This window comes from Pleurodeles waltl, chromosome 2_2 (genome assembly GCF_031143425.1).
Source record: "Pleurodeles waltl isolate 20211129_DDA chromosome 2_2, aPleWal1.hap1.20221129, whole genome shotgun sequence".
Taxonomy (NCBI): domain Eukaryota; kingdom Metazoa; phylum Chordata; class Amphibia; order Caudata; family Salamandridae; genus Pleurodeles; species Pleurodeles waltl.
Window position 1 is genome coordinate 400,009,035 of NC_090439.1, and position 15,340 is coordinate 400,024,374.

The 15,340-nt window shown below is 45.7% G+C and overlaps 1 protein-coding gene across 1 annotated transcript in view; it reads left to right on the forward strand.

Annotated features, from left to right (window-relative positions):
- The window catches only part of TMX3 (thioredoxin related transmembrane protein 3), a 312,747-nt gene that overhangs the window by 175,750 nt on the left and 121,657 nt on the right, over nt 1–15,340 (forward strand). Inside the window, exons 10-11 of the mRNA XM_069219902.1 lie at nt 210–308; nt 8,863–8,920. Coding sequence (XP_069076003.1) covers nt 210–308; nt 8,863–8,920 — 157 coding nt within the window. The remainder of the gene's footprint in view (nt 1–209; nt 309–8,862; nt 8,921–15,340) is intronic.

The following is a 15,340-nucleotide window of genomic DNA, read 5'->3' on the forward strand; positions in this document are numbered from 1 at the left end:
CGTATTGAAGATGCCTCCTGGCAAGTGCAAGCCCTCTTAGTCAGGAAAATCGGTTTCAGTAAATCTCTCCTGGCGGGGTCAAGTGAGGGCAACAGCACAGAAGGTGCTGCCATTGTTCCTTATTGTGATAAGTAGTTGAATGGAGAGTGTTTTACCTTGTTTCGTCCACAAAAGGTTTGTTTGGTCAAATGCTTCATTTTCTCCTCTAGAATACGAAGATGGCGATCTGTCTTCTTGGATTAACAAAGAGAGATTTCAGGGATATCTTCAAGTAGATGGATTTACATTGTACGAGCTTGGAGATACAGGTAAGGCCACATTTACTGCATTGCTTTTTCACTGATGAACCACTAGGACATTCTCTTTGCTTGAAATGGCACACAACTGCGATTCTCTGTCTTTCAATTAGAAGTGGTCCAAAGCTATTGTTTTGTATAACTTAGTTCTATAAAATCAGTTGTAAGTTAAGTTTCATCAAATTGCTGTGGGGCTTGTTACAGTTATGTTAAGTGTGTTGTTCCATTTGCATGCTTTTACTGAGTTTCTCCCATTTGTTATGTTGCCGATTTGGGTACATCTATTTGCATTACTTGCATGCGTCCCCTCTTGGCTTAAAATAATTCTTGCTCTGTAAGTGATTGACTGGGCAAAAAAAATAGTTACTAATAATGCTTGTAAGACTTATTTGATGCAGTGTGTACTCAAAATAATGTTTTCACAAGCATGCAATTGTCGTTCCATTCCCTATGAAATTATACATTGCTTAACCTTAGGCTGTGTGCTTAGTCTGTTACCATATGTACAATCACCTCTTGATTTATGCGGGGTTCTTGGTGACTCTAGAATTAAATGCCTTTTTTTGGTCAGTTTTTTTCACTGTTCGAACAGCCATGTTTTGAGGTTCTTTCTGAAGAGCAGGAGGTCTTTGGTTTTGCTGAGGTTGGTGGGGAGTGAGTTCCAGGTTTTGGGGGCGAGGTAGGAGAAGGACCTGCCTCCTGTGGTGGTGCGGTGGATGCAGGGGGTGAGGTTGGCTGATCGGAGGTTGCGGGTGGGAGTGTGAAAGTTCACTCTTTCGTTGAGGTATGTAGGGCCGGTGTTGTGGAGGGATTTGTGTGCGTGGATGAGGATATTGAATGTGATTCTCTTGTTTATGGGGAGCCAGTGAAGGGGTTTGAGGTGTGGTGAGATTTACTCTTGGCGGGAGAGGCCAAGGACGAGGCGCGCAGCTGTGTTCTGGATTCTCTGGAGTTTGCGTGCGAGTTTGAGTGTGGTGCCGGAGTAGAGGGCGTTACCATAGTCTAGTCTGCTGCTGATGAGTGCATGGGTGACTGTCTTCCTGGTCTCTAGGGGAATCCATTTGAAGGATTTTTTTTAGAGTGCGGAGTGTGAGGAAGCAGGAGGAGGTAAGAGCATTGATTTGCTGTGTCATGGGGAGGGAGGGGTCCAGGATGATGCTGAAGTTGCGTTCGTGGTTTGCAGGGGTGGGTGCGGGTCCTAGGGCGGTGGGCCACCAGGAGTCATCCCATATGGTTTTGTTGGGGCCGAAGATGATGATCTCGGTTTTGTTGGAGTTAAGCTTGAGGTGGTTAGTTGTCATCCAGTTGGCGGTGTCGAGGAGAGCTGCGTGTAGGTTGGTTTTGGCGGTGGTGGGGTTGCGAGTGAGGGAGAGGATGAGTTGGGTGTCATCTGCGTAGGAGAGGATAGTGATTCTTTGTGATCGGAGGATGTTGGCTAGGGGGATCATGTAAATGTTGAAGAGAGTGGGGCTGAGAGAGGACCCTTGGGGGACTCCCCAGAATATCTTGGTGGTGGTGGAGTGGAAAGGTGGGAGGTGGACTCTCTGGATCCGGTCATTGAGGAATGAGGTGAGCCAGTCTAAGGCTTTGTGGCGAATTCCTATGTTGTGGAGGCGTGTGCGGAGTGTGTGGTGGCAGACAGTGTCAGAGGCTGCGGAGAGGTCTAGGAGGATGAGTGTGACGATCACGCCTTTGTCGACTTTGGTTCTAATGTCGTCAGTGCATGCGATGAGGGCGGTTTCCATGCTGTGGTTCTTGCGGAACCCAGATTGAGAGGGGTCAAGTGTTGTTTTCTTCGAGGTAGTGGGATAGACAGGTTTTGACTAGTTTCTCAGCGACCTTGGCGGGGAAGGGGAGGAGGGAGATGGGGACATAGCTGGAGAGGATCTCTGGGTCGGCTTTTTTTTTTTTTTTTTTTTAGGAGAGCAGTGATTTCCGCGTGCTTCCAGGGGTCTGGGTAGGTGGTGGAGTCGAAGGAGGAGTTGATTATGTCGCGGAGTATGGGGGCGATGGTTGGGCTGGCTTTGTTGTAGATGCGATGTGGGCAGGGGTCGGTGGGGGATCCGGAGGGGATGGAGTTCATGATTTTTTCGGTTTCTTCGTGTGTGGTGGGGGCCCAGGTGGTTAGTGTGGTGGGGGGATCATGAGTGGGGGTTGAGTTGGGTGAGTGAGGAGTGTGTGTGGTGGGTGTGTGTGGTATCAAGCTGTTGTGGATGTCCAGGATTTTGTGGTGGAAGTGGTTGGAGAGGGCATCACATAGGGGGCTGTGTGTGTGTGAAGGGTCTATGTTGCTGGCTTTGGGTTTGGCTAGTTCATTAATGATGGTGAAGAGTTCTTTGCTGTTTTGAGAGTTGTTGTCAAGGTGTGTCTTGTAGTGGTCTCTTTTGGCGGTGCGTATGAGTTGGTGATGGGTGTGAATGGTGGCTTTGAGGGTGGAGAAGTTGGTTGTAGAGGGTTCTTGTCTCCATATTTTCTCAGCTTGGCGGCATTTGCGCTTGGAGTCTTGGAGTTCGGGGGTGAACCATGGGGTGTTACTGATGTTGCGGGTGGCGATGTGTTTTCTGAGGGCGGCTAGTGTGTCTGCGCAGGTGGTGATCCATTTAGAGAGGTGGGCTCCTGTGTTGGGGTCGTTGGTGTAGGGGGGTTGTGAGCCAGTTGGGAGTTCAGGCGTTCTGTCGGGCTCTTGCCCACATGCGGTAGGGTGTGGTGTGTGGATGGTGGTGTGCGGGGGTTTGGCGAAGGAGAAGTGGATGCAGTGGTGGTCAGTCCAGAGGAGTTCGGTGGTGTGGGTGTAGGCTATGTGTTGGCTTGAGGTGAAAATTGTGTCGCGCATGTGTCCTGCTGAGTGGGTGGGTGCGGTGACCAGTTGTTTGAGTCAGAGGTTGGTGAGGTTGTCTATGAGGGATGTAGAGTTGTGGTCTTGTCGGTTCTCCAAGTGAAAGTTGAAATCACCAAGGAGGATGTAGTCTGTGGAGGTGAGGGCGTGCGAGCTATGGTGTCGCAGAAGGCGGGGCGTGGTCCTGGTGGTCTGTAGATTAGTGTACCTCTGAGGGTGGAGTTGTTCTTAATGTGGATTAGGAAGTGCATGTGTTCTGTGTTGTCAATAGTGTCCACACTGGTGGTGACTTTGATGGTGTCCCTGTGTAGGATGGCGATGCCACCCCCTGGCCTGTTGAGGCGGTCTTTACGTTGGAGTTTGTATCCCTTGGGGGTGGCGATGGCTATGTCGGGTTCTGAGGAGGGGTTGGTCCAGGTTTCTGTGAGGAAGGCAATGTCGGGTGATTGTGATGTGATGAGGTCCCAGAGTTCTATGGCATGTTTGAGAAGGGAGCGGGTGTCGAGGAGCAGGTAGTTGAGGCGGTTGTGGTGGGTGGTGTGGTGCATGAGGGTGTTGTTGCGGGGTGTGTTCTGGTTGTGGGGTGGTGTGCTGCGGTGCTGGTTGGTGGGGGCAGAGCAGGTGTGTGTTGTGTTGTGGGTGTTGTATGAGTTGTCGGGGGGGTCGCTGTGGTTGGTGTCCGGTGTGGGGGAGGAGGAGCAGGAAAAATGACAGGTGTGGCAAGTGAAGGGGCCATGAGTGTGTGTGGGGCTGGCAAGGGTGCAGGTGGGGCGAGGGCCTGGGTTGAGTGAGTGGAGGATGAGGGGGGAATAGGCTTGTCTGCGAGGGCCAGGGGGACTGGCGCTGGGCGTGCCAGCGGTGCGACCGCGCCACGGCTTCCTTAAATGGGGGTGGGGAGGGAGTGGCAGCTGGGAGGAGGGAGGGTTGGACGAATGGGAAGGCTGGGGGGAGGGGCTGCAGGGGACGGAGCGGCTGTGGAGCTGAGAGAGACAAAGGGAATGGAACGGTGAGGTGGAGGGGGGAGGCGGGAGGGGCTGCAGGGAATGGAGCGGCTGTGGAGCTGAGAGAGACAAAGGAAATGAAACGGTGAGGTGGAGGAGGGAGGCGGGAGGGGCTGTGAGGGACAGAGCGGCTGGGGAGCTGAGAGCAGGGTGTAAAAATCCTGGCTTTCCGGCGGTCAGCCATGCTTCTTTGACTTTCCTTCTGTGTGGGAGCAGGGACCAACTACTGTCCTATTTATCTAGTCTTTGGAGACTTTTTTTTTTTACTTTGTTTCCTGCGCCTTCCCAGGGAAGCGTCCTTTTTCATTTGCAGAGCATTCATGCCTGAGCTTAGCTGTAAACAAGGCTATAAATCAGGCTGTTCTCTTGGTCACATTTGGTCTTTGTGGGCTCTCTGCACCCTCTCTCAATTGGTTGGCTGCCGCCCCTCCTTAGCTTAGATTTTATTTACCAACTCTACGAGAGCTACGCAATCCTAAGAGACAGCCCCACTTCTGATCCATACTGGGATCCCACTCGCAACTCCATCAGTGCTCCTCAGTTCAACCATTGCAATCCCTCACACCTTGCAGTTAGTACTCTCTTCTACTCCAGTACTCTGATTTAAGGAGCAGCATCAATACACCTCAATTTACACACTCCAAGGCTGTGCCAGTGCCAGCAACCCCACACTCGGTGTCTGCCAGAGCACCTCAGTTCTTCCAGTCAGTACAGTCTGCTGCTCCAGTACTGGGACCTCGGGAGCAGCTCCATCAGTGATCCTCAGTTCACATGCTCCAAGCCCCTCAACTGTGCCATGAACCAGACACGCGCTGTCTGCCAGAGCACCTCAGCTCTTCCATTTAGTACACTCTGCTGCTCCAGTACTGTGACCTCTGGAGCAGCTCCATCAGTGCTCCTCAGTTCACATGCTCCAAACCCCTCAGCTGTGCCAATGCTAGGATTCCCACACGCTGTCTGCCAGAGCACCTCAGGTCTTCCAGTCAGTACACTGCTGCAACACAAAAGGATGATGGGCGGAGTGTTGAAACTTTTCAAACATTCATCCCCAGTTACAGATCTGGGTTTAATCCATTGTTTTTTTGCTCACCATGACACCCCAGTTTGGACCCAGCCATACGCAAATCAGTCTTGACCCTGTTCCCCATGGGAACAGTCCAGGTCGAACTGCCAGGCCAGTGGCAGGGGTATGCCCAGAAGTGGGTCCCTTGCTCGCTGTGCCATTGGATTCAAGCTAGCCTGGCTGATGAAAGGTGATACCCTGAAACCGGACCCAGGATGCTTGTTTCCTGTCCAGGGAGGTCCTGGCCTGGCAGTTCGGGCTGGACTGTTCCCATAAGCAACAGGGTCAAGACTGATTTGCATATGGCTGGGTCCAAACTGGGATGACGTGGTGAGCAAAATAACAATGGATTAAACCCAGATCTGTGACTGGGGTGAGTCTTTGAAAAGTTTCAACACTCCGTCCATCATTTTATCTTGTTTTGTGATGTTGCTTAGTACACTCTGCTGCTCCAGTACTGGGACCTTAGGCGCAGCTCCATCAGTGCACCTCACTTCACACGCTCAAAGCCCCTCGCCTGTGCCAGCAACCCCGCATATGCTGTCTGCCAGAACACCTCAGTTCTTCCAGTCCGTACACTCTGCTGCTCCAGTACTGGAACCTCGGGTGCAGCTCCATCAGTGCACCTCAATTCTACCCTGGCGAGGTCACTTCCTTTCCTATACTGGGACCCCTCTCACATACAGTTCCATTACAGCAGCTCAATTCTAATATTCAGTCCCACTGCCAAGCCAATACTGGACCCAAAAGAGCAAAACACCACTCAGCCAGTGCACCTCAAGTCTAACAACCAACACCACTGTTGATGAAAACCACCACAGCTCTACCAGAATCCATCAATTCTAACATTCAGTGCATATTTCTTCTCACTACTAAGACTCACACAAGCCTTTCAGGACTCCTCTCTTCTGTGGTTCAGAGGCAATGCCACTGCCATGCTATTTCCACTCACAGCTTCACCAGGGCACCTCCAGGCTAACGCTCTGCAACACTGGCACGCCAGTACTAGGTTCCACACATAGCTTCATTAAAATACCTCATTTCTGACCTTGTGTGCCCGTTACTATTTTAGTATTGCAGCCAACGTACAATTTGTGTCAGTGCCCCTCAACTCTAAGCTCCAGTGCCCCATTATTCCAATACCAGGAATTACACACTGCTCTGTTTCTCATTCCTCACCCACTGCCTTTCTGCTGTTCCAGCACCGGGCTGGGGCACAGCTCTTTCTGTACCCCCAATCCTGATCTGAAGCACCCCAATATTGCTGTATTGGTGTTCACATACAACGTTGCTAATGCACCTCCTCCTGTTCTCCAGTGCCCTTTTCTGTTCCACATTCTGATTTCTGTTTGAGGACGTAGGGAAGCCAATTAAATCTATTGCTAGCTGCCATCTTTTAGGAGGGTCTGTTTCACCTATCACAATTCATTCCTGACTTTACTCTGTTTATTCTCAGTGTTTTCTTTCTCCTCCACTTTTCTCTTTCCAGCACTTAAAATCCACACGTAAGTTTTGCTTTTTTATACCTGTTTATTTCTATTCATCTCCATTATTTTCGTCTTTTCCTCTTGCTACCTCCTCTTTCAAACTTGCAAAAACTTGATTTGTCTTTCATTGTTTCATTCCTCTACTTTTTCTTCATCAGGCATTAATTATTTCACTATTCTTTCCCTCCCCTTCATTCTTCCTTTCTTTATTATTTGCTCTTTCCTTTGACTTGGTATGTATCCTCACTTTTTTTTTTTTTTTTTTAGATCTTCCTTCCTTTCTCTGGTGTTTTTCTTAACTTTATCTGTCAATTCACGTTTTACTATAAATCCCTTTTTTTCCCGTCTGTATGTGGAAGCCGCAAGTTACTTGTCGGGACCTACAGTGTCAAAATGGTTTTCCCATTCTGTGACTCTGGGAAATTTCAGTACATACATGTCCTGGTTCTTTCGCTGCTGGTTTCTCTCACTGTCTCTCCTTTTTTCTCTAATGTTCATTTTCTCTTTCTTTTCATACTTCTTTCATTAATTTTTCCTCTTTATCTTTCGTTCGCTAGCTTCCTTCCTTTTTTTCTTTTGTCTCACATTTGCTCTGTTTCTTCTTAGTTGTGCTTTCATTTTCTTCTTCTTTATTTCCCTTATTTTATTTCTTGGTGACCCCCTTCTCTTTTTTCCATTTGTATTCCTTTTGATTCTCTTTGTCTGCCCCATACGCTTTCTCTCCCGGCACCTAGTTATCAGTGGACCAACAGGTGCAGTGCACGGGGGCCCAGAGACCCACGGACCACACTGAACTCTAATTACTGTTCTGTTTTCCTACCAAAATTCCAGTCAACCATTTTCCTTTCTTACTCCAGGGCCTATGACACCATTACTAGGCCACTTGTCCTCTCCATATTTACTCACGACTCCTGCTTTCCTTTAACCCTCTAATGCATTCCAAAAGTTTTGAGCATTACACTCTAATGCCAAAAGTTTATTTCTGATAAAGGTTTATATGATAATTGTATACCTTTTAGATAGAGGAAGAAAGTAAATGGAAGTGCTTTAGTTAAAAGCTGGGCCACTGGAATTAAATGGCAGAAAAAGACGAAATTATGAGGCAGGGTTGACCAATTTATGTGGCAAGAAAAGTCCAGTTATGAATTTACAATGCCAATACCTCTAATTGAAGAAAATGCAAGACCTATTGCATTGCAAATGCTTGTTCATATTTGTTGTGCTGTCAACCTCCTTCCAGTTAGTGACAGAAGTGCGTGTAAAACCAATGGAGGATCCCGGAATGCTATACATTTCTGAAAAGTAGACACAATTCTAAGTTTTCATCTGTAACTTTTTCTAAGTATATCATATTTTGTAAAGCAATATAGAGGTACGTCTGCTGGATCCTTCTGGTTGCAGGGATATACAGGGCCTTTTGGTTCTCCATGAATCCAAGCTACTAAGAGGCAATAACTGAGCTGCACCTTGCAGGGGAGTCATCTCAGTATTGCCTATCCAACAAAGAACATGTCAGAGCAGAACAAAGAACCGTTACAGTTACAATATTTGACTATAGTAATTCTCTGGATCACAGGTTGCCATCAAATCTCACAAATTACAATTACTTTAAAACGAAACTGCCTGTTTGTTTCCTTCTTGTAAGAGCTTCACATGCTCTGCACCAGAATTCTGATTGTGTTTTACATAATTGGTCTGATAAATGCTTTTTTGGAAAATAGTCCCCTCCTCTCAGCAGCAAGACTGCATCTATACGTGCACACTTATATTTTTTTAGCTTACGCTTCCATGCACACTTGTACATCACTCCCTTCTTGGCCGAAACATTTCTAGTACACATACTAGGAAATACACTTTGTTTATATCAGCAAGAGCTGGAACCATTTGACATACATGAGGCCCCAAGACTACCATGCTAACCAAAATATTTGCCCACATTTTGGTCGTCATTTGTATTGCCCTCTTGAGCTGCGCTTAGGAAGCGGATAGTGCTATAGAACAGTGGCAAATAATAAAGGAGGCATTTGCATTGTAGAGTTCTTGAATGGCGATTTTGCGGATTACCTTTATATATCTGTAAGGGAGGAAGCATTGGGCAAGTGTGCATTGGAAGGAAGCCACCTTGGGAAAGTTGGCTATGTCCATTTCCTTCTTAACATATGTATGTTTCTCATTTCAGGGAAGCTTGTAGCAGTTGCAGTAATTGATGATAAAAACACATCAGTGGAACATCTCAGGTACTGTAGTTTTGACATCTCTTAAGGGTGGCCATTATTTCTTGTAAGTTGTAAATTTTGGCTTCTTTCTTGTTTTGATTGAGAGTTTACTGATGGCCTTGAAACATCGTTTGTATTTGTACGCAGCATTCTGCAGGATTGCCAAGCTATCCTGGCCATATGTGAACAAGAATGCCATACTAGTGGTCGACTTTTATTTGTAAATCATTGCGTTTTATTAAGGAAATACTACCCTGTGTCTGGTTGCTCCGCCTGTTTTTTAAAGAGTTGTCTAATGTGCCATCAAGCTCAAATAGATGCTGTCATTCTAGTTTTCCTACAGTACCTAGCTCTTTGAGCCTGTATGAGTCACCCTTTTAAAGCAAAGTTTTTTTTTAAAAGTGCCCATTTTGTCAGGAAAGGAAGAGATGAAGGAAACTAAATTAACAACACTAAAGTTCATATAAGTAAATGCCTCTTTTTGCGTGGACACCTCCCATAGTCTTGGACTTACTATGCTGTTTTTTGTCTGAGTGCACTGAGGCCTGCCAACTTGGACCTCAGTGCCAGTGCTCTGACTCTCAAAAGTGTGTTTAATTGGCTTATAGCCGATTAGCATGAGATAACTTACTCATAAGTACCTAGTATATGGTAAGAGGTGTGTCCAGGGCCTGTAAGTTACAGTGTCCCTAATGAGGTGCAACACTTATTGTGCCAGCATGAGTGTGAAAAAGTTAAATATGTCTCCCAGCCTGCCACTGCAGACAGGTAGAGTCCTTTTCAACTAATAACTTAACTTTGCCATTTAAACTAATGATAAAGTCCAGACCTTCCTTTTTAATATACATATGTCATCCCTAAGGGGTATGCCCCTTGAGCCCCGAGGCAGGGAGCTTTGTGTTAAAAAAAGTAACACATGTATTTTTGTAAGATCTAACAGTAAAATACCTAAATTATTGCTTTTACTATATAAAGGCTAGGAGCACCATTGGCAAGTACAGGGTTACACGCTGATAGCTCGGCTGTGCTAATTTCTGAATGGGACAACAGAAGTTAGTACTGCAAGGTATCAAAAGAATTGTTACATAAAACCCGACTTGACACTCAAGTTAAATTTAATGAAGCTTATGAGTATAAGACAACTTTAGAAAGTTGCCACTCAGTTGTCTAAGTTTTCAAGTGGCTGTTTACAGTTGTGGGCCATCGGACAGCCTTCTGCCCTCCTGGGGAGAAGTGTGAATGACTCCCAGGAAGGGATACACTAGAGGGCTGTTACTGGAATAAGTGTTAACCTTTGTGGCTTCCTACCAATGAGAGTTGTGAGCCCAAATGGCGAGCTTCGAAGGGAAGCCACCTTTGATGGGCAAATGATGGACAGACCCAAGAGGGGCTGCTATTTGTTCTGGTAGACCGGTTAGTGTCGGGGATAGAGAGGGGAAGACAGTTGCTGAACTAGTTTTCTCGTGGTTGTGTAGCCCTAAGGTAGCCACACTTCTAGGGTGGGTTACCAAGCTCCACACACCAAGAGAATGGTTTTGCCATCTTCAGAGTTGGCAGAATATTGCACTGTTGGACAGCTAGATGCCACACTGCAGGAAGTCGTCATCAGGTGGGAGGGGACCTGTTGTTCTTTTGTCTCCTGATAACCACATTCCAGAGGGCAAATTGTGTGAATAAGAGTTGCACCCTTAGCACCCACACCTCAGATCACGTCTGCACTGGAAAGAGGACGAAGGACTGTCCTTCTGTTCCTGAACCTGGCAAAGAGATTCTGCACCAAAAACTTGACTGCACTTGTTGCTCCTTGGCGAGCAAAGAGAGGATTGTACCTGTGGTACCTTGAATGAGGAAAATTCTTTCACCGATCCCCAGACAGAAGAGGAGATCTCCAAAAGTTGGTTGACTTCCTGTTACAGCTCCAGGGCCACAAAAGCTAAAGAAGCCACTGAGGCAAAGCTGGTAACTGCAACTGCTTGTTAGACATCAATTGCTGAAGCTCAGCCCTAGAGAACAAACCCTGATGCTTAAAAGGTGCACCAGAGTCTGCTGGAACCTGGAGAATTGTAAAAGTTTAGTTTGGTCACTTAACATGGACACTACCAGCAGTTAAAGGGAACCTCTGGTTTCACTGTGACCAGAGACTAGAAGACTTTTGGCAATTTATTTTTGGTTAGACTTCACCTGGACTTCAAGGGACATTGACCTCTGTGGCCAAAGTCACCCCACTGTTCCTGGACTGAGATGTGGCCTAAAGAAGACCATTGTCGACCTGATCAGCATCCTGAATCACTTACTTCCGGGCCACTCCATTGATGTCTAAGGCAGTTGGCTTATGGAGCCTGGAACTGGACTGAAAACTGCTTTGAGTGAAAGATACCCAGCTGTCCTGCTAAACCTTATTGACCCTCAAGTAAAAATGAAGCCAGAGCTGGATGCTGTTTTTTTGTAATTCGCCAGGGAGTATACCTGACTGCTGTGGCTGTGCATTGTGTGGTGACTTCATCTGTGCGACGGTAGCCAGTACCACCTTTGACAGAACGTCTTTGAGAAAATGTTGATAAATCCAAGCCAGTACTAGGCTCTTTGGTCAGTCGTCTCTCTCCATGTAAAGAGTCATAAAACCATTAATAATTAGCTGGAATGTGAAATTACTTTGCTCTGATCCAATAATGCATTGGTCAAGTGGGAAGAAAGGTTTTCCTTTACTGAAAGAAATTTGCCAATACATCAAACACAAAATTACTTGTGTGTTTTCTAGTCTAATGTAGAGGCAGATTTTGATTGACTTTTTTTGTTGGAAACGAAACCATGTATTTTAAAACTATCTGATTGTAGGTTAATCCCTTCACTGCCAGGCCTTTCCCCCTCAGGTGCCAGGCCTTTTCTTGGCTATTTGAGGCAGTTCGCGCTTAAGCCTTCATAACGTTTTGTCCACATAGGCTACCCACACCAAATGTGCGTCCTTTTTTTCCAACATTAGCCAAAATAAAGCGATTTCTTTTTTTTTTTTTTTAAGGTGAAAAAAGAGCTGCAGAAGAAAGCTTGTGTTTTCTTCCCCCCCCTGAAAATGGCATTAACAAAGGGTTTGCGGTGCTAAAATCACCATCTTCCCAGCTTTCTGGAACAGGCACATTTGAATCAGAAAAATACATTTTTCAACACAATTTTGGCATTTTACTGGGACATACCACATTTTTACTATTTTTTGTGCTTTCAGCCTCCTTCCAGTTAGTGACTGAAATGGGTGTGAAACCAATGCTGGATCCCGGACAGCTAAACATTTCTGAAAAGTAGACAAAATTCTGAATTTAGCAAGGGGTAATTTGTGTGGATCCTTCAAGGTTTTCTTACAGAAAGTAACGGATAAAATAAATATTGAAATTGTGGTGAAAAAAAGAGCCATTTCTGTCTACGTTGTTTCTATAACTTTGTGCAGCAATGGCAGATATTTGAACACAATATACCTTACGTCTGCTGGACTCTTCAGGTTGCGGGGATATATAGGGCTTGTAGGTTCATCAAGAACCCTAGGTACCCAGAGCCAATAAATGAGCTGCACCTTGCAAGGGGTTTTCATTGTATACTGGATATACAGCAATTTATTTGGTAAAATTTAGAGAGTCAAAAATAGGTATCAAGGAAACAGTTGTATTCTGAAAATGGGCACAAGATAATGTGTTGAGAAGCAGTGGTTATTTGCACATCTCTGAATTTTGGGGTGCCCATACTAGAATGTTAATTAGAGGGCATTTCTCAAACAGACTTTTTTACACTCTGTCTTACATTTGGAAGGAACAAATGTAGAGAAACACAAGGGGCAATAACACTTGTTCTTTTATTCTGTGTTCCCCAAAGTCTCCCGATTAAAATGGTACCTCACTTGTGTAGGTAGTCCTAATGCCTGCAACAGGAAAACGCAACATGGACACATCACATTTTTACATTGAAATCTGACGTGTTTTTTAGAAAGTGCCTAGCTGTGGATTTTGGCCCCAAGCTCGGCCGGCACCTATAAAAACCTACCAAACCTATACATTTTTTTAAAACTAGACACCTAGTGGAACCCAAAACTGGGTGACTTGTGGGGCTCTTACAAGGTTCTGTTACCCAGAATCCTTTGCAAACCTCAAAATTTGGTAAAAAAAACACGTATTCCTCACATTTCGGTGCTAGAACGTTCTGGAATCTGAGAGGAGCCACAAATTTCCTTCCACCCAGCATTCCCCGAAGGCTTCCAATAAAAATGGTACCTCATTTGAGTGGATAGGTTAGTCACTCTAGTGCCTGCAACAGGAAATGCCCCAAAACACAATGTGGACACCTCAAAATGATCTGTTACAAGACTACCTGTTTTTGCAGGGGGGTGGGGGTGGAGGGGACCTGCATTTTTGGTTCCAGGTGCGGTGGTCATCTAGGGAAACCTACCAAACCCAGACATGTTTGAAAACTAGACACCCGGGAGGAGTCCAGGGAAGTGTGGCTTGCATGGATCTCCCAACATTTTTTTTACCCAGACTCTGAAAAACCTCAAATATAACTAAAAATAAATTTAAAAAATCAAATTTTCCACACTTTTCGGATCTCTGTGCCGGTACATATTTCCTACCACCCAATGTTCCCCTTGGTCTGCCAATAAAAATTATGCCTTACTTGTGTGGGTATCCCAGGAGCCTGCAACAGGAAAAGGCCAAAACCTTGCAGATTGAGGGGATAGCGCACTGAGTTGATCAGCACAATTTTTTCTTTTATACACTTTTAGGCTGACTCTGCTTTTGGGGCCCACACAAGTGAGGTATCATTTTACTTGGGAGACTGAGGGGAACGCTCGGTGGTAGGAAATTTGTGCCGGCATGGTGATCCTACAAAAAAAAGTGATGAAAATTAGCTTTTGTAAGCAAATTTTTAGGTTAGCATAGGAGTCTGGGTAAGAGAATGTTGGGGGATCCATGCAAGTCACACCTCCCTGGACTCTTCTGGGTGTCTAGTTTAAAAAAATGTCTGGGTTTGATATGTTTCCCTAGATGAAGGCCACACCCAAGACCAAAAACTCAGGTGGCATGCTTCATCATCGGGGTCCCACCCGAGACACCTAGCATGTCACGGGTGTGCTTTGACACTTGATTACAGAGAAGGTTTTGTCATTTGTACTACACATATTGGTTGGATTTGGTACGATGGTGAGTGATGGTTCAGTAGATCAAATTTTATTAACAAGAGATTTCACAAAAATGAAATGCACTGTTAATAACTGAAAGGCCAAAAAGTGGAACGAATGACTCACAGCTTGTGAGCTGTAAAGCCGCATCAAGGCACCAACCGCTTTACAGTCCATTCACACACCTTTCATACATGACATGCACAAGACCATTCATGCCTCCAGCCACGGGCCAAGCACATTACAACACTTGCATCAACTGACTGTGCCATTCAAGGGCCATCACTTTCATACGCCCACATGCCTGAAAAGCAATCACACCAGCTTATGGGAGTGTGTGGACTGGCGTTTGGCTGGCAGTTTGTTGCAGTGGCCAACAGCAAGTCACTATTTGCACCGCCAGCCAAGCGCCACTCCATGCACACCGACATCCCTTTTTTTTTTTTTAACAACAAATAAACCACTAATTATAAATAAGTACAAAACTACAAACACACAAGCTCTAATTGAATACATGACGGTAATGCCAACTGTGAAACTGAAGACATGAAAATATAAAACAGGTAGTTTACGCTCATAGTAGTTCCCAGTAATTCTTCTGGGCGTGATAACTTCTGATACAGCCAGCCACTCACATCCTAGGCTTTGAAGGACAGTCTGGCAGTTCATCTGGCTCTCCCTCTAGATACCTCTTTGGGCACAGACTCTACATTTCTTAGTGGGCAAGTCTTTTTTGGGAGTGGGAGGAATGTGATCAGGAAAGTGGCGATCTTTCATTCTAGCCACATTCTCCACCACTGCTACTCTAGGAACTCTTGCCTGTTTCACCACAATAAGGCTCTCTATCACCGACTCCTGAAATTTAACAAATGTAATCCTTGACTCTGGAACAATCCTTGAACACAATAAAAGCAATAAAGGTTGCTAAATTAAACAAATGGATGGCCACATTTTTATACCATGCGTAAGGCTTACGAAAAGCAGTGTAAGGTTCCAACCTCAGATCTACTCTAGCAACACCACCCACATGCTTATTTCAATCCAAAATGCACACAGGTTTGTGCACTTCTGCAACCTGACCCCAAACAGTCATAGGGGAAGCACTCTCAGCATGGATGGTAGTTAGCATGTACACATCGCTCCTGTCTGCAAATTTTAGAGCTAGCAGTTCATTATTATGCAAGGCACTGCACTGTCTCCTCTCAAGTTTTTTACAGACAAACTCCCTTGGATAGCCTTTACAGTTAGAACAGATTGTGCCACAAGCAAGTGTCCACTCTAAACAA